Source organism: Zalophus californianus, chromosome 2 (genome assembly GCF_009762305.2).
Source record: "Zalophus californianus isolate mZalCal1 chromosome 2, mZalCal1.pri.v2, whole genome shotgun sequence".
Classification (NCBI taxonomy): Eukaryota; Metazoa; Chordata; class Mammalia; order Carnivora; family Otariidae; genus Zalophus; species Zalophus californianus.
In genome coordinates, this window is record NC_045596.1 from 132,075,052 (window position 1) to 132,100,144 (window position 25,093).

At 35.5% G+C, this 25,093-nt stretch overlaps 1 protein-coding gene across 3 annotated transcripts in view; it reads left to right on the top strand.

Moving 5' to 3' along the window:
- Positions 1–25,093, top strand: part of GLRB (glycine receptor beta) — a 105,059-nt gene that overhangs the window by 1,453 nt on the left and 78,513 nt on the right. For 2 of the 3 annotated variants that reach the window (XM_035726397.1, XM_027600227.1), the window contains exon 2: positions 410–559. In XM_035726397.1, coding sequence (XP_035582290.1) covers positions 438–559 — 122 coding nt within the window. In that variant the 5' untranslated portion in view covers positions 410–437. Of the gene's footprint in view, positions 1–409; positions 560–580; positions 619–25,093 lie in introns of those variants that run through there. The other variant, XM_027600228.1, reaches the window with a different exon arrangement.

Below are 25,093 nucleotides of genomic sequence, written 5' to 3' on the forward strand. Positions count from 1 at the left end.
AATTGAAGAAAGAAATAAAAAATCCAAATGTACAAGGAGAAGGTAACCATTTTAAAACTGTGTTAAACATCCTTGCAGGTAGCTTTCTAAACATACATTGATAGATTGTGCAGTTCAATTCAATGTCAATCAACAATTGTCTGTAGCTATAAAATCAGAAATTTTGCATACCTTTTTTATACCTTTTGCATACTTTTATACCTCCTTGGGATTGTATTTTGTATGAGCCATTATTCTATTTAACCCTTACTGCTAAACATCACAAATATATAATGAAGGCTAATCACATAAGTTCAGTCAATGAGAATTTCATGTACAAATGCTCTTGTCAATTGGGTAGTAATGGTCATACTCCTTAGAGTTGTATTGTTATCATTTTATGTAAACATTTTCTTGTTCTTTCTTGTAGATTGATCTCCTGAAATTTAACTCTCAAGATGAAGTTTTTATTGGCGATTGCCTTTTTTATTTTAATTTCCTTGTGGGTTGAAGAAGCTTATTCTAAAGAGAAGTCTTCAAAGAAAGGGAAGGGGAAAAAGAAGCAGTATCTATGCCCATCGTACGTCCTTCATGTCTTATATTATTATATGGAGAAATGTTACTGCATTTTTTATCAAAGTAAGGTGGTTTGAAGCATATCAGCAGAACTTTTCATATGTACCCATTGGCTTCACAAGAGAGATTTAGAATGTGATAGCTAATTCCTAGTGTTTAAGGTAAAGTTTTATAAAGTTTTATTCATGCTCTGGGATTACATAATTTCTATACATCTTTTACAAAATTAGAAAAAACATTACTATTTCTTTCTTACCCCAAATATGCAACTATAATTGGATACTGAAATTCCATGTTTTGAGCAAATTAGCAGTTCAAAAAGATGGTTTTTAAAAAAATTCCTAAAAATGAATATCAATTTAAAAATTAGCTAAAATATGATTTTTAAAGTGTATTTATATTGATGCATGGAAGAAGAAAATTCACATAGTAGATCAGCTTTCTATTTTAATATTTTTCTGCAAAGGGCTTAGATTGGAAAATTAGGATATTTTTCAAAAAATACGTCACTAAATTTGAAGTTACTTGTAAAAACAAAATCTAAATCCGAATCACCCACTCCTCCTTTTGTAGTTTGGACTTTTTTTTTTTTTTTTTAATAGGAAGAGCTAATATTACTGGTGAATAACAGCATATTCTTAATAATACCTAATGGTTAGAGCAATTGAAGAATGTGTAAGTAAATAACTTTCACAAATGTAAGGTGTTTTCAGGTAATAAGATCACATATGCATTGATCTGGAATAAAAATTAATTTCCTGTTATAGATCGTTTTTCAATTAATATGTTTTAAATGCCATATTGGTCACAGGTAACATCTCAGCATCAACATTATTTAAAGGTAGACTATTATAGTTTTGTAGATACTCGGTATGGGATAGTAAGGAACATTTTGGGAAGTTAATTTTGTTAAGAAAGGATATTCGAATTGGCATTTTGGGATGGATATCTGTATGACTATGTGACACCAGAAGTCTGGAGACAGTATCATGATGCACATATAGTCTAGCATTAAATAAAGCTCCCGATTTAGAAGTATCTCTTGGTTTTCAAGTTTATTAGTGCTACTTTTTCCAGTGCTGCAGAGTCTGCTGTCAGGGCCAGATTTCTGGCTGTATTACAGGATGGCCCTGAGTTATATTCATGTGTTCCTCCTTGGCCATCTGCCCAGTTGGGTATGAAGTATCTCATGGGGCAGGTTTAGGAATAATCACCATCTGCAACCATTACTACTCTTCAGTGTTCAGAGTTTTTGTGTCACAACCAGGAGATAAGCCTGTTAGGGAACTGGACATTGTCAGGCCTTACTCCTCCCAAGCGAAAAGACACATTCTCATGTTTTAGATATTTTTATATTAACCTTTTACTTGATGAATGTTGGCATATTGGTACAAACTGTTGCATATGTGTTACAGTCATGGTGATTCTATGTGTGGAGTCCGGTCAACTTCAATCGGTCAGGTTTCTCTATATGTGAAGCTGATAGGACTCTTTTCCACTACCTCCTGCCCATTCCCCGCCCCCCACAATCAAATGTCATGAATCAAAGAGTTCGGAAGATGGCTACAGCAAGACTTAGAACTATCACGTATCTTTTTTTTTTTTTAATTTATTTATTTTAGAGTGGGGGAGGCAGAGGGAGAGAATCTTCAAGCAGGCTACCCACTGAGTGCAGGGCCCAACATGGGGCTCGATCTCACGACCCATGAGATCACGACCTGAGCCGAAACCAAGAGTCAGATGCTTAACCTATGGAGCCACCCTGACACCCCTAACTACCACGTATCTTACGAGAGTCCTTTAGAGGACATTCTATCCCTTTTCAGAATTACGCTATTAAATTGTCTTATATATAAACTGGCTATATATTTCCAGTGTGTATAGCTATTTAGAACAGATTTTTAGTTAAATCTAGTAGATTAACAATGAAACAATGAGGTTCTCTTTGGCAAATAGAAGGCCCAACATACACTTGGTAAGCCCGTATCACAGTATTATAGATATGTTGTGTAATTAACTGAAATTTTATTTTTGAAATTTTCTACCATGAAATTTAAACTTTATTTTATTTATTTTATTTTATTATAATTATGAGACTAGATAAAACTTTATTAACAGTTGCCATGGTGATGCCTCTAAAAATCTGACTTATTAAAAAGCAGGTGTGCCTTGGAGAATAAGGTTTATATATATTTTTGTTTGAGCATTTTATTAAGAATTTTGACTTATTAACACTGAATTCTGAACTTCAGAAGACTAGAGTTTTCTATGGCTGTGTTTGGATCCATTATACTAAATTTCTTTGAACATCCAGATTAAGAATCTCAGCTATAATAATGTGCTGTGAAAGAATATGCAAATCATTCGTTTCTTAGAGGATGATGCAGTTAGTCCATCTTGTATAAGTTGATAAAGTATAAAATATTTTGACTAAGAGGAATATTTGAGATTATGAAATTTAGGTACAGATTACCATAATGCTCTTCAATATGGTGAAATCTTGTTCAGTGATATTTTTATTCATTTAAATTGTTTTTTTTTTCTTTTTGAATAGGGTTGATGAAGCAATGAGGTTGTGTATACACATGCAGTTAATGTGTGAGTGTAGCAAAAATGAGCAAGAATTTCTGTTTTACTGGTATAACAATATTCTTTCCCCCAACCAAGACTTGTAAATAAGAAGAAAAAGGTTTTAAAATGTAGAAGAAATAAAACGCTTGGGGTCCTTAACATTCTAGAGTTTAATTTTGATGTTGAGCTTAAATTGTATCATAAACTTTCCTGGCCCTTTTACTATATATTTTTTAACTCATATTGTTTTGAGATGCTATAACATAAATTTATGCTATTGTTTTTTGATGTATAAGTGAAACAGTAGTACCACATTGACAAGCTATCTGATAAATTTCCTTTCAAAAACTTTAGAAATTTCGTACATATTAAAATATAAGAAATAGTAAATGAGAAAAAAATTGATAAAGTCCTTGGATACAGTAAGCTTTTTATTTTAAAGCTTGAATTTGATGTTAACCTTCATCTTTTGGGTCTCTCCTCTGATTATCTATAGTCTGCCTGAGTGATTCTGTCCAAATCTATGGCAGTAGTTACCATCTATTCACTGTTAACTCCTAAGGTTCTATGTCCATCCCAGAGTTCTTTGAAGAATGCCATATCCATACATCCAATATTTTCTACCTGGCTATCCTATTTTGACCTCAAACTCAATTTAAAATCATAAAACCTGAGTTCAGAAATCCTCCCCACCACTCCTGATGCAGTGTTTCCTTATCCAACAAATGATACCACTACCTCTTTTGCCAACTGAAATGCTGGGGATCTCCTTAGACCTTCTCTTTCTACTGAAGGATCTCAAATTCAGTAGTGTCCAGGACTTTTCAGTTCAGAGTCTTTCTCATTTCTGGAATATGTCTTTCATTTTCACTGCCCTGTGGGCACTGCTTTACTTACTCCTCTCTACCCATTTTGGTGAACTCTTTATTAGTCTCCCTGCTTCTTGTCTTCCTCCATCAGTTCATATTGGACACTGACCCTAGAGGATGTTTTCTAAATCTTTAATCTAGGCAAGCAGTTCCAATGCTTAGAGCCCTTCAACAGCCTCCATAGTTTTCTGTGGCTCCAGAAACAAAGCTCTTGTTGAACTGCCTCTGGCTCATTTCTTGGCTCCACACAAAAAGCTCTTACTGCACTGGCCTCTGACATCTCCAGCAGTATTTTTCTATCCCAGCCCCTCTCCCAACCCAACATATGAGTCAGGTCTCATACACACCTGACTTTTCACCCCTTGGAAGTATTCTTCCCTTTACCTGAAATTCCAGTGCTTTCTTTTTTTCTTTAGTTAACTCCTACCTCAGTGGTCTTGTCCAAATCCATGGCTATAAATATCATCTTTCACTGTTGACTCTTCTTAGAAAACAAAATTCAACTGAGTAAATTTGAAGATCTACTTGGCTTTATTAAGCAGTTCATAAATCAGGCAGCATTCCATCTAGCAAGTAGAGAGATGCTCTGAGGAGTTGTACAAAGTGGAAGGTTTTTATAGGAAGGAGAATGTGGCAAGAGGTTATTAGCAAAAGAAAGGATTGCTTCAGGCAAGGCTACCTTTCCTTAAGGGGAAGGGCAAGGGATTTTATTAGGTGGATTACCTCAGTTTTGGGGGGATGGAGAGGGCACTTGTGACAGATTCCTCATTGATGCTGATCAGAAAATTCCTGACTGTCCGGTTTAAGACTACATTTTTAGGGTAGGTTGAAATGCAGTTGGGTAAGGTGTTAGGTCCATATTTGGTGACTTGCCTTAAGTGACACCATTTTGGGCCAAAGGTTTTCTTTTTAACACATTTAAGTCTTGTATGCCTGGCCCAGACTTCTCTCCCAAATAACCAGATTTTAATCTGATGGTCCCATAATGACCTCAAACTCAAACCTTGTTATCTCCTTTGGGAAACCTTTCCTAATCTGGTAATTTGATTTACATAATTGTACTCTGTGCCTCTGTAGTTCCCTAATTGCCTATCATGTTTATAATACTGTATGGTAATCATCAATTGTAATTTTCTGCTTTCCCCACTAGATTGTAAGCTCCTTGGGAGCAGCGTCTTATTGACTCAATCACCAGAGATGAGATCAATTTAGTGCCTGATATGAAGTATACATACAATAAAATTTGTTTAAAGAGTGAATAAAAATCTAAAGATCTTTGGCTCTTATAAGTCATTATATTTGGATTTTGTTAAGGAACTTGAAAATAACTTATATAGTCCCTATGGACCTTATTTAGAAATATGGTCTTAAGAGAGGAACAACTAGATGAATTAACAACTGGGTAATTAGTGTAACATTTCCAACCTGGATGATGTTTTCTGGTGAAATTTTGGCCTTGTCATGTTTAACATTTTATCAATGACTAAAATAAGCCCTTACAGAGGAAACACATATCCAAACTGAGGATCATGTGATTTGGGGACATAAAATGAATATCTGACCAGAATTAGGATCCACTATGATCTTGAAGGGTTGATGTGATGGGCTGAAACTAAAAAAGATAGATGGAAGTATAAATTACAATTTTGTCTAGAAATCATCTGTGCAAGGATAGGATGGGGGAAACAGTATGGTAGAGAACATTTGAAAAAATTAGGTAATACAGTAATGATTTAAATATATATAAAATGTATTATGTGCATATAATGTATATGATATAAATGAGTGTATATAGTTACTTAAACTAGTATTTTTATTTTACCAATCTTATGTTAAGTATATTACTTCACTTTATAGGATGATACTATTTCAAGCAAGACTTAGGTTTCTGCATTGTGCTAGTCAGTATTTTCAGGGGAGAGAAATAAGAACAATTGAGATCATTAAAGTCATGTCATATTAGAGAGACTGAAAAAACAGAGATTTGAAAGTTGTTTTCAAATCGTTGAAAAACTATGATGTAGATAAGAAAATTAGACTTTGCTGCTGGCACTAATAATGAAAACCAGGACTAATGAGTAGAAGCTGTGGGTAGGATATTTTTAGCTCTCAGGAAGAACTTTCTAATAAGAGTTCTGCCTAAATATAATTGACTGGGAAGGGACATAGTGGAGTTCTGTATAACTGGAGGCACTTCGTATTGAGAGGTAATTATTTGGCAGACCTATTTTATAGAAAATTTGAACATTGGGTAGGTGGTTAGACCAGATGGTCTTTTCAATTTGTCAGATTTTTAAGATTCTTTGATTCTAATATATTGTATTTGATTATGGCCTTACTATTACCCAATAGAATGAGGTAGAATCATTTGAAAATTTTATCTCAATACAGATTTAGACAGAGCTGCCTTTATTTTTGCTGCATTATCTTGGAAAGCTCTACCATATAAAATAAATATATCTTGGTCCTGTGTTAATTATAAGGGTTTAAAAACCTTCAGTGGTAGAATTTCATCTTGGAATTTCATGAATATTCATATTTTAAAAGTATATCTTTCAAACCCAGAAAATAGTTCTCTTTTCTGATCTAAACCAATAGGAAGAATTATGTCTCAAATAGTGATTGGGGGATGGTAGACATAAGTGATCCAATCAATGCTTGCTATAATTTATGAGAAGGTATAGGTTTATAGATTTATATTTATATGTGTATCATATATGAAACGAGAACATATTAAAATATACTTTCATGGGCGCCTGGGTGGCTCAGTCGGTAAAGTATCTGCCTTCGGCTCAGGTCACGATCCCAGGGTTCTGGGATCTAGTCCCGCATCAGGCTCCCTGCTCGGTGGGGAGTCTGCTTCTCCCTCTGCTGCTGCTCTCTCTCCCTCTCTGTCAAATAAATAAATAAAATCTTTTAAAAAAATAAAAAATAAAAAAATAAAATATACTTTCAGATTGTTGTTTGAATAAACAAAAAGAAAACAAAACAATTATCTCAACAGAAAACATTACTTGCCATTTCTATTTCTGCTCCCAGCAGACATAGTAACACTTTTAAATACTAAATTTAGGGGCACCTGGGTAGCTCAGTCGGTTAACCATCTAACTCTTGATTTCGGTTCAGGGTGTGATCTTGGGGTCATGATCTCAGGGTTGTGAGATCCAGCCCCACATTGGGCTCTGTGCTCTGTGGGAAGTCGGCTTGAGAGTCTCTCTCTCCCTCTCTCTTTGCCCCTCCCTGCACTTGCGCCTGCTCTCTCTCTCAGACTCTCTCTCTCTCTCAAACAAATAAATCTTTAAAATACATACATACATACATACATACTGCATTTGGCTGGGCTGTAACCTCTTGGCACGTGCTGCCATATTTTACCATCACTGAGCCTAGGGAACCTTCTACCATTTGTTGAGGACTGTTTGAATTTCAAGTATCTGCTAGCTTACAGTAAGTACACTAATATGTTTACAAGTTAAATTTAAAATCTTCCTTCTCCCACTTTTGGCCCAAACTGATATCTTAGGTATGGGCAAGCTTAATAATAAGCCCTTGATTGATACTAGATGAGGGCTGCTATTATTTATATTAGTGTGTAGTCATGTTAGCATGAATTTATTCTGTCTTCTTCATGATCTTTCCTCCAAACTGTTGGCACTCTAGCTTTAAAATCATGACAAAGAAATTTTTACTGTGGTTCTGTGCGCATGATGGTAAACAATGTGATTTCTTTATATTAGTTTGTTCACAAACTAAAAAAAAAAATGTGTGTGTAAAAGTGTTGCTATCTGTTATGAGAAATTTTTTTGTCTCCTTTAAAGAGAGATTGTACCACTTACTGATAGCATTTGTACACATCAGTTTTATGTGGTAGAAGGGTGGGAATACTGAATAATCAAAGCTACTATGTGTTGTCTAAGTATAATATTAGCTATTTTCTTCCAATTCTGATTTTCTTACCTACTATTGATTAATAGAGTGGGTTGATTTTAGTTTTGTTGCTTTCTAGTGGAAACGTTCAAGGTAAGTGCACTGGCCAAAAGATGAAAGGCTGATTACAGAAGGGGATGGGTAATCTCTGTAATGAATACAATGGAAAATTGCCTACATTATGCTTACTATAATATATCTAGGTTGAATATTTTACTGATGTTTGGTTGTGTATTTTCTTACTACCTATTGAACAGTCCCGGCTGAATGGCATGCTTTTCTTTTGCCATCAGCTGAATTAATGATCTTCCCTTTCCAAATAATTTTCCCAGGTTTTGAAACTGGCATCCTCATTACTCTAGCTGCTCAGGCATGAAACTTAAATGGAACCTGTCTTTCTTTCTCTTAGAATGATTTCCTATATCTGTCATGTTCATTGCATCTCCACTTACCATCATTTTGAGCAGTTTTCATCAACATTTTTCTAATTATTTGCCCTATTTTTTCTGTTCATTATCATTCATCTCACATACTGTTTCCATTTTCATCTTGTTAATATTATGTTCAAGACCCACAATGTCTTCTTACTGCCTGATGGGTCCCAGTGCAAACTCTTTACTTTGATTTTCAAGGGCCTCTCTAATTTGCATCCCAAACTTTATGTGAAACTACCCTCTTATTTTAGAAAGGCTGATCCGTCCTTGCTCCTAAACTTCTCTGCCATTGCTTATGCTTAGACATGTTTATGTGTAGAATGACAATTTGCTGCATAATCTGTGCAGGTCTTACTAGTCCTTCAGGACTCATCTCAAGTATTACCTTGTCTTATGAAAGTTTTAAAATAATTAGAAGTTTCAGTTGAGAATAAGGTTAATATAAATTGATAGCATGTGATGGCTGTTTAATACTTTGGTCTTGGACACTGATAGAAATACTGTGTTTAGAAAGAAAAAAATATTAATATCATGGTTGGTATAAATTCTGGTTGCCATCATTTGTGATGGTTAGAATTACATGAGAGTTTGTTCAGGGAATCATGATCAAGGTTTGCAGGAACATGAAAATTTGTTGTTTGATCAATTGCACTGTGGGTTGTTTTCCTTGAAGAATAGAAGAGTAGTTGCCTGCTATTTGAGGAATTATGACATAAGGTGAACTCAACTTCTTTTGTCTGATGTCAAGTTATAGAACTAAGACCAAAGAGAAACATAGAGGAAGACAAGTTCAATTTTAAAGGATATGATAGAACTGTCCAAAGAGAAAACGGATTTCTTTGGGTGATTCTTTGTTGCTAGAGTGATTAAACATAGCTTGGGTAGGGATACTACCCAAATCAAGCATCACTGAGAAGGTACAGAATGTAAAAGTTCTTTCTGTCCCCACAATTTCATGAGTCTATGATTAGAACTAACGTTAATTCCCTCTTCTTGATCTCTTTGAATCCTTTTTGTTCATACTGTGCTTTTGTTTTTTTTTTTAAGATTTTATCCATTTATTCATATGAGAGAGAGAGAGAGAAGCAGAGGGAGAAGCAGGCTCCCGGCTGAGCAGGGAGCCCGATGTGGAACTGGATCCCAGGACTCTGGGATCACAACCCGAGCCAAAGGCAGAAGGTTAACCATCTGAGCCACCCAGGCGCCCATACTGTGTGTTTTGACATTTGATTATATTTAATACTAATACTCTTTATATGATATCTTTTATTTTCTAGTTGAACCATATTATGTATGTATTAATACATGTATATATACACATCTCATTTAATATATATATATACACATACATCCATCTCATCTCAAATATTTATAATTTATTTAGATGGTTAACACAATATATTGTAACTCTAACCATATAAAACAAATGTATATACACACACTTATTTAGCATGCATAAGTGAGGCTCTTATGCAAAGAATCTTGAAGTGTATATACAATATATATATATTCACACATGTATATTTAATATATATATGTGAATGTGTGTGTGTATACACACACAAACATGTATTATACATACACATACACAGTTTTATATTCTGCCTACTTCAAAATTCTTTCCTTAAGAGCCTCACTTATGCTTGATAAATCAAATGGAATAAAATGAGTGACTGACTATATAGAAAAAACAAAAGATCTTTTGATTGGTCAGTGGCTCACTGGGACTGTGATTAAAGGTAACACTTCTAAACCTGTATTGTTTAAAGTTCCCTTTGTATGTCTGCTAAATCATGATGGCATGGTAATATAGGAGAAAGAACACTGCTATATCTCAATTAGAACTGTTGCTAATTGGCTTTATGACTTTCAGTAATTCACTAATTTTAGGGGGTGTCTCAATTTTCTCATTTGTATAGGGAGAAGTTTGATCTCAGTAGTCTCCTAATTTCACTCATTCATTCATTTATGACGGCTGTATCTTTTAAGACTTAATCGAGTTTTATTTATGATTCTTTTGGTACCTTTATATTCAGGGTTAACTATTTCTGTTTTTGTCACTATTTTGCTTTCAGATTTAAAGCCAGTCAAGCTAAACCAATGGAAAAAGAATACACAAAATTCTGTTTCTTGACCAAGTTAATTACAAAGAGATCTAAATTTCGAACTTGGTTTATCAAAATGTAGGCATTTAATTGAATCCTAAAGTAGAATAATGTATGCAGAAGGTGAATTGTTTGCATTCTTAGCTTACCAATTTTTCACAAATTAAGGAATTTGACTTATAAAAATGTACCTTTTTTTTTTCCTTTTGGAGATGAATAATATAATAATACAGTAAAGAATAGAGTGTATTTGCAGAAGTCTTCTCTATTCTCTTTGTGCTGTTACCTAAAAGAAGCACATCACTGCTATGTTCCAGAAAGCAGAGAACCTTTTATAAATGAGTTCCTTTACCACAGACATTTTATGGAAATAAACACTTAGAATTCATGAAGCAAATTATTCAAATTTATGTACATACAAATAGCTCCTCTGAGAGATGATGTAAATATGAAATAATATTTCTAGAGCTCTGATTGGAATAACAGCAAAACACTGATTAAATCACTAATAGAATATGTTGGGTAACTTGAAACATCTGACCTTTATTAGTCCTCTTGTAAGAGAACAATAGTATGAATTCATGACTATTTAGGGAAGGTTACTACTCTGATTCCTGAGAATAACCTAATAAAAAGGCCAACCTATTAACGAATGAATGTGTAATGAGTATTCTTCTGCATTGGTAAAAGCTCTCTAATACTGTGGGCATGGCTGACAAAATGATCCAGAGGTCTAACTGCAACACTCTTTAATATCATCCAGAAGTTTTGTATTCGTTTGATTATAATATTTTTGGCTTAATTCTACAGATGTAGATGTTTTCAGTTATTAAGAATCTGTATTGATTTATTTTGTGTGGTGATCTAGTCTTGGCTGGGTCTTCACTATGTTTCCAATAATCCTTTTATTTGGCCCTCAGTGGCTCTACTTTTCTCTCTAATAATTGTTTCATCCTTTATCCTGAGTCTTAGCATGCAGTCTTAGCTTTCACTTCAAAGAAAAAAAATAGAAGTCATTGTGCAGAAACTTCCCCAGTGCCTCTCTGTCTTCACGCTAAAGCTACCTATAACGTTATCCTTTCTTTTCTCCTTTGCTTCTGACTTAATGGGAAAGGAGATTCCTTTTGTCTTCCATCTTCTTCTGACACCTATCTCTATTACATTACCTTTGTTCTCCCAAGTTTTCAATATGCTTTTTTTCTTTGGATCTTTTTTTTTTTTTTTTCTGAGGGCTTACAAAAATACTGAAGGGTCTCTCAGTTGAAAAATAATAGTTTTTATATTCCTATTTCATTAACTTTTTTTTTTTTTCCCTGTGTTCACTGCCATATGTCTTAAACTAATAGCCTATCATGGTCTGTACTTTCTCAGGGATATTCATTATTTTTTTTCTTTCCTTTCCTTTCCTTGAATTTCTTTAAATTATGAAAGCCATACATTATTGTGGTAACACATAAAACAGTATGTACCACTTAATATTCTGAATACTCACTCTCCTGTTGATATTAACTCCTGTCACCATTGTACTTTTTGGTAAAGATATTTTATTCCTTTTAAGGAAATTTACTGACTTTCTTTTGAGTCCTTCTATTACTTAATAAGAACTAATGATTGTCTTCTGCATCCTGACACACAGTCTCCTACCCCACCCACCCAGCTTTTGGCTGCTAGCACTTGACCCCCTCCTGGAACTATTTTTCTACCTCTCTGACTACAACTGATTAGCCATCTTCACTTGATATTCCTTTTCTCTCTGTCCTGAAATACTGGGTTTTACCAGATACTCATTCTTGGTCCTTTTAGCTTCTTACTCATCAATATTCCCCTCAGTGGCTATTCCCACATCTTTGTCTCGAGGTGTAACTACTCCTGTGAGTTCCCTATAATTATTTTCAATATCCTACTGGACTTCAGAGTTAATGTATGAACCAGTTCTTCCATCTGTATTTCCCAGCTTTGTATTCAGCCTTTCATGAGAAATGGCAGAAGTATCTTTCTTCCATGAGCTATCTCCCTCATTATCTCATCAGTTACTTATCCTGTTGATTCTTGTTTAGAAATGACTCTTGCATCTGGCTGTGTCTCCCCATCTCCACTAGTATGGTCTTTGCCAGGCTCTCATCATTTCACTTTGAATCTATTGCAGTTACATACCTAGACGCCTGAATTCCATCCTGTCTTCTCCACTTTAATTCATATTGCATGGCAGTGGCTCTCACATGGTTGGTCTCGGCACCCCTTTATAATCTGAAACATTGTTAAGGACACAAAGAGCTTTTGTTTATGTGAGTTATATCTACTAATATTACCTTATAAATTGAGACAAATTTATTTTATTTTATTATGTTATGTTAATCACCATACATTACATCATTAGTTTTTGATGTAGTGTTCCATGACTCGTTTGCGTATAACACCCAGTGCTCTCTATTCAGTACGTTCCCTCTTTAATACCCTTCACCAGGCAAACCCATCCCCCTACCCACCTCCCCTCTAGAACCCTCAGTTTGTTTCTGAGAGTCCATAGTCTCTCATGGTTCATCTCCCCGTCCAGTTCCCCCCCTTCATTTTCCCTTCCTGCTATCTTCTTCTTCTTTTTTTAAATTATAATGTATTATTTGTTTCAGAGGTACAGGTCTGTGATTCAACAGTCTTACACAATTCACAGCACTGTGAATTGTGTAAAATTGAGACAAATTTTTTAAATACTTATTAAATCACTTAAAATAACTCTACTCATTCCATGTTAACATAAACAACTTAATTCTTATGAAAATAACTATATTTTCAAAAATAAAAATAGTGGGGAGAGTAACTTATTTTACATTGCTGCATATCTGTTTCAGGCTGGCTTAACTGAAGACAGCTAAATTCTCATATTGGCCTTGTGATACACTGTTTTGATTGAAGTAGGTAAAGAAAATATGACCTCACACAGACATGTAATTAGAAAAGGGAAAAGTATTTTAATAGCCTTTGCCTAACGGTGAATATTCTTTAATGCCATGCCAAAATTTAACAAGTGATAATTTTTTAAAAGCTAGTTGCAGATTTAAAAGCTAATCTGATTCTGCAATCAGATTAGTGAATATTCTGTTTTCTGTTGCACTAAAGTCCACTGGTTTTACACTTTTTAAAGACTTTCTTAGTTTTATTAGTATTCACATTTTTTCAGTGTCTTAATTATTTTTTGAACAATTTAATCTGCTTTTTTTTCTAGTTTTATTGAGGTATAATTGACCTATAACATTGTATTAATCAAAAGTGTACAACAAAATGATTTGATATGTGTTAATATGGTGAATGGATTACAGTAAGTTTAGTTAACATCCATCAAACCTCACAAAATTACACATTTATTTTCTTGTGATGAGAACTTTTAAGATCCACTCTCTCAGCAACTTCCAAGCAACTCTCAGCAACAAGACTATATACAGTATAGTCTTGTTACCTGTAGTTACAGTGAATGGCTCTTTTGGCCAAACATGATTTTATAACATCCTGCATTGGTCGTTAGGAAAATATTGGTTTGCTGGGTTTTGCAAATGTTGACACATTTCATTATAGAATATCAAAAACTCACATCCATTTAATGTCACTTCTGATCTCATTGGAAAGTCTGTTAAATATTGGAAAGCTGTGAAAGTCATGGTGATGAATATTGTTTTCTAAAATTCCAATTTTTGTATGAAAATTTACATTATTTTACTGGCAACAAATGCTATGCCCTTTGTAGTTATTGTTGAACTTACAAGCTCTCTTGATGCGCTGTTAAAGAGTTATTCGCTAAATATCTAAGACTAAATTACCACAGTTTTTCTGTTGTGTTCCATGAAAATGGTGTTCCATAAAAATATCTAGTTTAGCTAGGACATTAGTCACCTGAGTGCTTTTCATAGGAACAGTTAACATAGTTTGGTGTGTAGCAGAAGTGCTATGTGGATACTTACCATTTTTTTCACACAGAAAATTAAGACAATGTGGATTTAAATTTCAAAATTCAATAAACTTAGCATTTTTTTTACTGCTTTAAAAACATTTCTTATGAACACTTTTTTAAATTATTTCTTTAATTACTGCTAGCATGTAGTAGTAAAGAACACAATGACTATTAGTACATATTAATATTATTTTCTTGATTTGTGCCCCAGCAGTTTTATCCACCATTGCTTCTGCACCATCAGTGCAAATGTCAGTATTCTGAAACAAAGCAAATAACATTTTAAAATTATTATTATTTTTATGAAAATAATTTTGACTCTGTGGGCCACCAGAACAGGTCTTGTGTACCTTCAGGTCTTTGTGGACTACACTTTGAGAACTACTGTTTTATGGTGTCAACAGATTTGTGTTGCTCAGTGTATATCCAATCATTTATTTCTCTCTCTTTTTTAAATTATTTATTTATTTGAGAGAGAGTGTGTGAGAGGGAGGGGCAGAGAGAGAGAAGGAGGGAGAAAGTCTCCCGCAGACTCCCTTTTGAGTGAGGAGCCCCACGCGGGGCTCAACCCCAGGAACCAGAGATCATGACCTGAGCCAAAAATCAAGAGCCAGCTGCTTACCTGACTGAGCCACCCAGGCACCCCTTTTTCTTTCCACTTCTGCTTCCCACCACCAGCATGCTCCTGGCTGCTGAACATCTCAGTGGTCCAGATCCGTCTGTGAGTCTGTGCGGTTGTTCCTACCGTAACCACCTCCTCAGATTTGCCCTCCTCTCCTTTTTACTTGTTACAGGCCTCCTTATCCCTCCAGCCCCAGCTCACAAGTACCTTAAGCTCAGAAAGCCCTACTCTATGCACCATTAAATGAGTAAGAAATATAATTAATAATGACAAATTTGAAGTGAAATTAGTTGAATTAAAGAGGAAGAATTGGATTGAAGTTCCAGAGAAGAATTGGGTTTACTTTGTTACTAACTCATGGTATGTCCTCAGATAAGTCACCTTGGATCTTAATAACCCTGATCTGTAAAATGAAGGAATTAGCAATGTGATTTATGAATTTCTCACAGTAATTGGGAGAAAAGATTACTTGGAATTTTAACACGTGGAAGCAATGTTGTCCTGAGTCAGAAGACCTTAGTTCTGTTCTAGAACACATTAATATATTTGTGACCTTGAATGGGCAATTGTTTTGCCTCTCCAGTCCTCAATTTTCTCATCTGTAAATTGGAAATAATAATCTCTACCTATTTCACAGAGCTTCTCTGAGAGTATAATTTGAAATTGTGTATGAAAGTATTTTCTGAACTGTAAGTTTTACAAAGTGGATTACCTATATTTGTGTATTATGGAACCCTTTTAAGGGGTTCAAAGGAATTTTGCATATTTTATATTATTCTTGGTCTCATTCTGTCATTACTTAGGCTAATTTTTATAGGCAGAAAAACTAGTCATGGAGAAAATATCTGGGTAACTTGATTAGACATAGCTTTTTCATAGATTCAGGATGCTGGGACTTGGGTGAATATAACATTTGTGGCACACTCAATGCAAGGATGGACACCATCGGCTTGACATATGGCCCCATTTAATACAATGAATCTATATAGCAGGCAATGTCATTCATCCTTTATATATGAAAAGTTTGTGTTGGGGAGCATGTTTGTGTAGCTTTCTTAAGGTCATAAGGTTAACAGTGTTCCAGTTATCTAATCCAGGTGGGTATTTTAGCCAAGTTTTTGCTCATACAGCACATCAGAGTCCATCCTGTTTATTTGGAAGGTAAGAAAACCAAGGTCAAATGGCTTTCTTAAGGGCACACCACTGGCTAGGAGCTGGGAGTAAAACTTAGGTCTTCTGATTCTTAGTTCAAGTTTTTGTTTGTTTGTTTGTTTGTTTGTTTTAATTAGCTTTCTTTCCAGTTTGTATTTATTTAGTTGTTACTTTCACCAATAAGAACTCATTTTTCTTTATCTTGATTTCACTTGTCCTTTCTATATTTTTTTTCATTTTCAAATAACACATTAGGTTTACTTGTGGGCTTTTACTGAGATTTGAAACTCATTGAAGTTCTTTCTAAATAACAGAATGTCAGTTTCTGAGCATACAGTCTTACAATCTTCCTGTTCATTGATGTGTGTTCCACCACATAAAAACTACTCATTAGTTTGATTAATGGTTTCAATTTGGATGTTAGTTAAAAATAGAGTTTTGTAAATAAGAAGTCATTCTGAGCTACTATTGTCAGGAAACAGTATATGATCCATTCTTTCTTCAAACTCTATATACTCATACAATAAGATCTATAAACTACAAAGGAAATCAAGTGTAAAACACACAGTTCTCTTTGGCTCTGCTTTCAAGAAATAAAAAGCCACAGTCCCAATTCTTTGGAGATAGAAAAGGGAATTATTATTTAGTGACTGTGACGAATTTGGACACATGCATTTACCCCCTTTCATATAGAATATTAGAGATTTTTAGTTTTAACCAGTAATTCTAGTATCATCTTTTAGTTGCTCTTACAGTCTGTCTCTCTCTCTTTTCATGTATGTATGTAGGCAGGTGTTAGTGTCTGTCCATGTGGGTGTATACACACACACACAGACAAACATAAAAGTTGTTTTTGTGTGTATTATTGTAAACATTCTGAAGTTGAATATGCATACAGAGAAATGCACTAATCATAGGTACACAGCTTAGTAAGTTCACATTTAACCATGTAACCTGCACTTAGATCTAGAGATAGAACATCACTCCAACCTTAGAAGCCACTTCATGTCCTCTTCCAATTACTCACTTGAAGATTACCATACAGTGTATTAAACTTACCTAATTTTCAACTACATATAAATGGAGTAAACCAGTAAATATCTTTAATGAGTGCCTTATTTTGTTCATTTTATCTGTGAGATTCATCTGCAATGTTCAGTCCCTGTCATTGCTACATAGTATTCTGTTATATGACTCACTACACTTTATTTTTCTAGTCTACTGTGGAGACTTTGGGTTGTTTCCAAATACACAGACACACACAACAATGAAGACATTTATTGAGGACATAGAGAGAACTGGAAAATATTAAGAAAAAGGCAGGCAACCTACCTGAAAATGACTAAAAGTCTATAGCCTAAAGGCCAATAAGCATTTTCACTAGTCACTAAGGAAATGCAAATTAAAATCACAACAGGATACTATTACACATCCATCAGAATGGCTAAAATTAAAAAAAAAAAAATACCAAGTATTACGAGAATATGAACTACAACTCTCATATACTGCTGGTGAAAGTTCAGATTGGCATAAGCACTAGGTAAATAATTTGACAGCATCTAAAAAAAAAAAAAACCCTGAAAATTCATATTCCCTATCACCCAGCCATTCTGTTCCTAGGTATATACTCAGTGGAAATGTGTGCATGTTGACCAAAAGATATGTACAAGGATATTCATAGAAACATTATATGTAATTACCAAAAATATAATTCATTTTTTTAAGTTTGGGTATGTTTTTTTGATTCAAAAAATTTGAATTTTTAGACTAAAATAATATTTAGCATTGCATCAGGAGTTAGAACTTTGGTAGTACTAATATAGATTGAGTTGTCTAGAATAAGAATTATATAAAAAAGGTAAAATAGACATTTGGAGCTGTAGTTAAAATGTCCAAGATAAGGATTGACTACTGTAAGTTATTTCTAGAAATGTGCATCTTCTTGCTTATCAAAATTAGGTAGGTATAGTCAATTCTGGCTTATCATTGGAACGGAAGGGAGTAGTCCCATAGGTAGCTTTAAATAAAAGGCTCAGGGGCACCTGGGTGGCATAGTCAGTTAAGTGACTGACTCTTGGTTTTGGCTCAGGTTCCTGGTCTCAGGGTCATGAGATCGAGCCCCGAGTCAGGCTCCACACTTGGCAGGGAGTCTGCTTGGGATTCTCTCTCCCACTTGTGCTTTCTTTCTCTCAAATAAATCTTTAAAAATAAATAAATAAATGGCAAAATCACTACTATTTTGAGTGCATTTATATTATTTCACAATTCTTAATGCAAATTTTCAACTTAGAGCAAACAATCTCTTTCTGATCCTTAATGGACCTACTGTCTACTTCTCATTTCATGTGTTAAAAATTAATCATTTAGTTTATTCAGTTGCTCTTTATCAAGCATTTAGTTTGTGCCAGGCCCTGACCTAGGTGCCTGGGATAAGCTGTGACCAAAACAAAGTTCTTGACCTCAGGAAGTTTGATTCTAGTGGTAGACAGAACATGAATATGTAAACATGAATTTTTAACATGGTAAGTAGTGATTAGTGCTACGGGGAAAAAATACAGCAGGATAAGGAGAATTGAGGGTGTAGGGGGTTGCTATTTTATGCATGTTGGTCAAAAATATCTTTCTGATAAGGTAAGATTTGAATAGGAGCTGAAAAGTAAAGATGAAAGCCATGGAGATCTCTGGAAGAACGATGATTCAGGGAAAGGGACACCAAATACCAAAGTCCTGAAGCAGGCTTTGTGTGTTCAAACAACAGCCTGGAGACCAAGAACAGGGTGGATGATGGAAGAGTCAGAAAGCTTGTAGGTCATTGGAAAGGTGAGTCCCATGTTTTGGGTTTGAGCAACAGAAAGCATGAAGTTTTTTCATTTACTGAGAGGTCTATCAAAGACTACATTAAGAGTAGATAAGAGGTGAAGGAAAATCAGGAGTTTGGTCTTGATCATTTTAATTTGGGGGTCTCTATTAGACTTTAAAGAGGAAATGTCCAGTAAGCGGTTGAATATAGAGTCAGAAATTCCGGGAAATGGTGCAGTCTGGAGGTATAAATTTGCGAGTTGTAAATTAATGAAGTGGATGAGGTCACTTAGAAAGTGACTTAGGAATCTGAGAAATGACTGGGGATGAAGTTGAAGAAATAAAGAACAACAGGCAAAGGAGAATGGGAAGGAACAGCTAGTGAAAGTAAGACTGGAATTAAAGACCATGTCTTTTACTTAGAACTGAAGTCAAATTAAGAAAATCTTTTTAAGAAGATGGGTAGGGAGCAACAATGTCAAGTACTGCTGTTAGCTCAAGAGAGGTGAGCATTGAGAATTGGTCATTGCATTTGACAACATCATTGAACTTGATAAGACTTGTTTCTATAGATGGTTACAAAATCTTGCTACACTGGATTTAAAAGGCATTAGCGAAGAAATGGGGGTTGAAAGTATTAAGATTCTTCTGAGGAATTTTGATGCAAAAGGAAGCAGAGTAGTAATGAGCTATAGTTAGAGGGAATGTAGGGTTGAGAGGAAGGATTTTACAGATGGGGGATAATAAAGCATCTTTGTAAGGTGGTGAAAAGTTTCTGGTAAAGAGAGAAAGTTCGTGATGCAGGATAGTGGGGACAGTTGCTGGAGTGATTCCACAATGGCAGAAACTCACAGAGAAATGGAAAATGTTACCTCAGATAGCATTTTTATCTTTTTTTTGCCAGCTTGTCTATGAGGTTCACAATGATAGAAGTAAACTAGACAAACAATTGTTTTGCTTAAAAGTCCTATTACCCTGGGAAACATAAAAAGGGACTTCATCTGGTATCAGCATATTGCACCTACTATCCTTGCCATTTATTCTGGGCTAGGACACAGATGCCAAAACAAAGTCTTCTGATAGATAGCAGGGCATCAACTATATTCTCTTCAGTCTCCATTACATAACCATGCAGGATCTGTCCGCCCTGTATAGGTTTTAACTGACTGCTACTCCTGTACCATGCAGTAGATAACTGGTTATGGTTCATTGATCTTCTCTGTGGGTTCCAGAAGATGAGTTTACATTTTGTTTTCTTTCCATATACTTGTTTGTTTGTCTTTGGAGTCCCATTTCTAAGATGTATTGCACAAATTACCTTTCAATAGTGTGAAATTTTAGGGGAAAAAAAAACCCTTGAACAGGAATATTAATTAAGGCTTTCTTATGGATGGCAGTGACCTCGTAGGGGAAGAAATAGAATTTATAAGACATGAACTGCTGCTATCTTTTACATATTAATCTAAACTCTTCATATTAAATGAAAATAGAGGTGGTATTTTTGAAATAGAGTTTTTTTTGAACTCTTCTGTGGAAATGACCAATTGTTGATTCAACTATTAATTAGGACAAAGCACTTTTATTTAATTAGAAAGCCAAGTTATTAAAATTCTAATTGATAATTTCATAATTCTCAAATCTTAGCTCATGTAAAAACTCTTAAATCTCTACTTCAAGAAGTCTGCCTGTCTATATCAATTCAAAATCACCTTCTGTATTTGAAAGTCATTTATGCTTATGTCCTGCCAGAATCCAAAATACAGAAATCATAATTGATTATTTGATATTAAGGAGCATCTTAATTATTTACATTTACTTTTAAGTAAATATTAACATTTACCTTATTAATTAAATAATCTATAATTACTTACATTTTCTGTTAGGACCACTAAGAGCAGTTAAAAGTTAACATAGTATATCAGGAAGTTGAAGTAGGGTTCTTTCTGACTCAGTTTTGGCTGAAGCTCCAAAGGCCAAGAATAAAATGATAGGTGCCTTGATGGCCTTAATGGGTTAAGATTGAAGAGACCAAATAGGAGAAATTCTTTGGAGAAAGTTGCAGGAGCCCAGTAGCATTTTTCATACCCCCTGCCATTGGAGATGGGACGAAAATGTTTTTCCTCATTCTCAAATCTAGTGAGAGACAGAATCATGTCTCTCCCCTGTATTTTGGGGGGCTCATAGTAGATTGGTATCTGATTCACATCGGAGAAGTCAAAGGCATGGCTGTGACTTTGGCTAGAGGAGATAGAGTAGAGAGAAGAGGGCTACCAGGACATGGAGATTTGCTTTCTGTTTGTCAGGAAAAAAGAATACTTCGAGTATTCACTGTGACTCAGATGTTGATCATATGAGAGAGAACAAGAGAAGTCAACAGTGACAGAGTGAGAGCAAAGCAAGCAAGAACGTGCTGGCTTGAGGTTTAAAACCAAGGAAATTTGCCCCAAAAGGCCTGGGAGGGTGATGGAACCCCAGCAGTGTGCCTGTGAGGTGTGGGCTCCAGAATACCTGGGGGTGAAGGTTGGAATCAGGAGTTGGCAGCTAAAGAAAAGCCATGGCCATTTCATGGTCATTGAAATGAGAGGTTGTCAAAGAGAGAATTTTGAGACACCCACCAAGATGCTCTAAACTACAAGGCAGGAGAACAAGCGGAAGCTAGTCCGGCTCGCAACTCCTTTCTGAGGAAGACTTGAGTAGGGGAGGGAGGGGGTGTCATTTTTGAATCATTTATTATGACCAGGGAATCGGCATCTGAATGATAAAAGTGACAATTCTGGAGAGACCGAAAGTGCCAGTGGAAACTTTTTATTATCCGAGAGTGACTGTAAATGTTAAGAGATGTGCTGGAGATTTCATCCAAATACTAGTTCACAGAGTGAGTTTGGATGGGTGTAGGGGGAAAAACAGATTTTTTTTAAATAATTGAGTCTTCTAGAGTCTAGCTCATTAAATAAAAAGTTACATTGGCTTCCAAACAATGGTTGATAAGAACAAAAAAAAGGCTTATCTTTCATTATCCAGATGCCCCCACATATTGCAAGGAAGCAGTTCATCTCACTGAATGACATTCATACTTATTGCCTTTGTATCTTGTAGTGGGATTTTTGTTTGGGACACTTATTATTGTTCAGACATGAGTGCCTCCGGATGTTTTAATGAAAATACAATTCAAAAGAGATAGTTTTCTGATCTCTATCTCACAAATAATCTTATACCTTAGAAACACTGCAAAGAGAGTTACAGCAGTTACAGGATCAATAGTGGCGGCCTTTCAGCAGTTCACTCAGCTCACTCCTGAGTAACAGAAGCCCCTTTATCCAAAAGCTCTGCAGTATCTCTTGGAGATCTTCACTCTAAAGGGCTATGAAGCATAAATTATTTGTTTCAGTTCCCAATTTTTGCTCTGGCCTCTCAATATCTTGTTTTTAAGTTTTGGTTTGTAGTAGCAAGAAAACTACTTCCTATTACTGGCTCAGTACCATAATTTTCTAGAGAGCAGTAGAACTAGAGTATTGATTGGAAAAATAAGATACATGAATTTACAGTATTTATACAGTGTAAGAAATCAGAATATTCCACATATTTGCTTAACCAAACCACATATTGATAAATTTCAACTGGTTTGGACTCCACTTTTTTTTTTTTCCCCTGACTGGGTTGTCTTATTTTGTAACAGATTTCTCTTCCTTTGCCTATGACATATAGGTTTCTGTGAATTGATATATAACACAAACAATAAGGTACTATTCTAAGGTCTTTACTTAAATTGTCTAATTCTGAAAACAGGTCTTTTATGAAGGAATGATTTTCCAGGATTGTTAGCCTGTGTGCCTCCTTTAGCTCATCTGTAAACAGGGCTCATAATCCTGGAAAATCACTTCAGTCAACGTCATCATATGTGTGAGATTTCATCCATGTTGAGGGTATAGCAATAGTCCTTTCCTCCTCATTTCTGTGTTGCCTTTAATCATCTTGAATATACTACTTTGTATATTTGCCTACTTTATTGTCAAATGAAAAACAAATCTGGACTCAGGTAAAGGTTTGATTTGAAAGGATTGTTGCAATAGAGAGAATGCTCTGACTTTAAGATCTGTCAGCATCTCAAAGGTCAGGCAGAAGGGGCTTCTCTTTTATAGGAGTAAATGAGGCTAGAAGGAACCAGGTGTAGGGGAGTGCGATGAGCAGGTGACAAAATTGGACAATTTTTCTTTTCTTTTTTTTTTAATTTTTTATTGTTATGTTAATCACCATACATTACATCATTTGTTTTTGATGTAGTGTTCCATGATTCATTGTTTATGCATAACACCCAGTGCTCCACGCAGAATGTGCCCTCTTTAATACCCATCACCAGGCTAACCCATCCCCCCACCCTCCTCCCCTCTAGAACCCTCAGTTTGTTTCTCAGAGTCCATAGGCTCTCATGGTTCATCTCCTCCTCCGATTTACTCCCCTTCGTTCTTCCCCTCCTGCTATCTTCTTCTTTTTCTTTTTTCTTAACATATGTTGCATTATTTGTTTCAGGAGTACAGATCTGTGATTCAACAGTCTTCCACAATTCACAGAGCTCACCATAGCACATACCCTACCCAATGTCTATCACCCAGCCACCCCATCCCTCCCACCCCCCACCACTCCAGCAACACTTAGTTTGTTTCCTGAGATTAAGAATTCCTCATATCAGTGAGGTCATATGATACATGTCTTTCTCTGATTGACTTGTTTCACTCAGCATGACACCCTCCAGTTCCATCCACGTCGTTGCAAATGGCAAGATCTCATTCCTTTTGATGGCTGCATAATATTCCATTGTGTATATATACCACATCTTCTTTATCCATTCATCTGTCGATGGACATCTTGGCTCTTTCCACAGTTTGGCTATTGTGGACATTGCTGCTATAAACATTGGGGTGCACGTACCCCTTCCAGTCCCTACATTTGTATCTTTGTGGTAAATACCCAGTAGTGCAATTGCTGGATCATATGGTAGCTCTATTTTCAACTGTTTGAGGAACCTCCATACTGTTTTCCAGAGTGGTTGCACCAGCTTGCATTCCCACCAACAGTGTAGGAGGGTTCCCCTTTCTCCGCATCCCCGCCAACATCTGTCATTTCCTGACTTGTTAATTTTAGCCATTCTGACTGGTGTGAGGTGGTATCTCATTGAGGTTTTGATATGGATTTCCCTGATGCCGAGCGATGTTGAGCACTTTTTCATGTGTCTGTTGGCCATTTGGATGTCTTCTTTGGAAAAATGTTCATGTCTTCTGCCCATTTCTTGATTGGATTATTTGTTCTTTGGGTGTTGAGTTTGATAAGTTCTTTATAGATTTTGGATACTAGCCCTTTAGCGGATATGTCATTTGCAAATATTTTCTCCCATTCTGTCGGTTGTCTTTTGGTTTTGTGGACTTTTTCTTTTGCTGTGCAAAAGCTTTTTATCTTGATGAAATCCCAGTAGTTCATTTTTGCCCTTGTTTCCCTTGTCTTTGGCGATGTTTCTAGGAAGAAGTTGCTGCGGCTGAGGTCGAAGAGGTTGCTACCTGTGTTCTCCTTTAGGATTTTGATGGACTCCTGTCTCACGTTTAGGTCTTTCAAGCATTTTGAGTCTATTTTTGTGTGTAGTGTAAGGAAATGGTCCAGTTTCATTCTTCTGCACGGTGGCTGTCCAATTTTCCCAACACCATTTGTTGAAGAGACTGTCTTTTTTCCATTGGATATTCTTTCCTGCTTTGTCAAAGATGAGTTGACCATAGAGTTGAGGGTACATTTCTGGGCTCTCTATTCTGCTCCATTGATCTCTGTGTCTGTTTTTGTGCCAGTACCATACTGTCTTGATGATGACAGCTTTGTAATAGAGCTAGAAGTCCGGAATTGTGATGCCGCCAGCTTTGCTTTTCTTTTTCAATATTCCTCTGGCTATTCGGGGTCTCTTCTGGTTCCATACAAATTTTAGGATTATTTGTTCCATTTCTTTGAAAAAAGTGGATGGTATTTTGATGGGGATTGCATTGAATGTGTAGATTGCTCTAGGTAGCATTGACATCTTCACAATGTTTGTTCTTCCAATCCATGAGCATGGAACGTTTTCCATTTCTTTGTGTCTTCTTCAA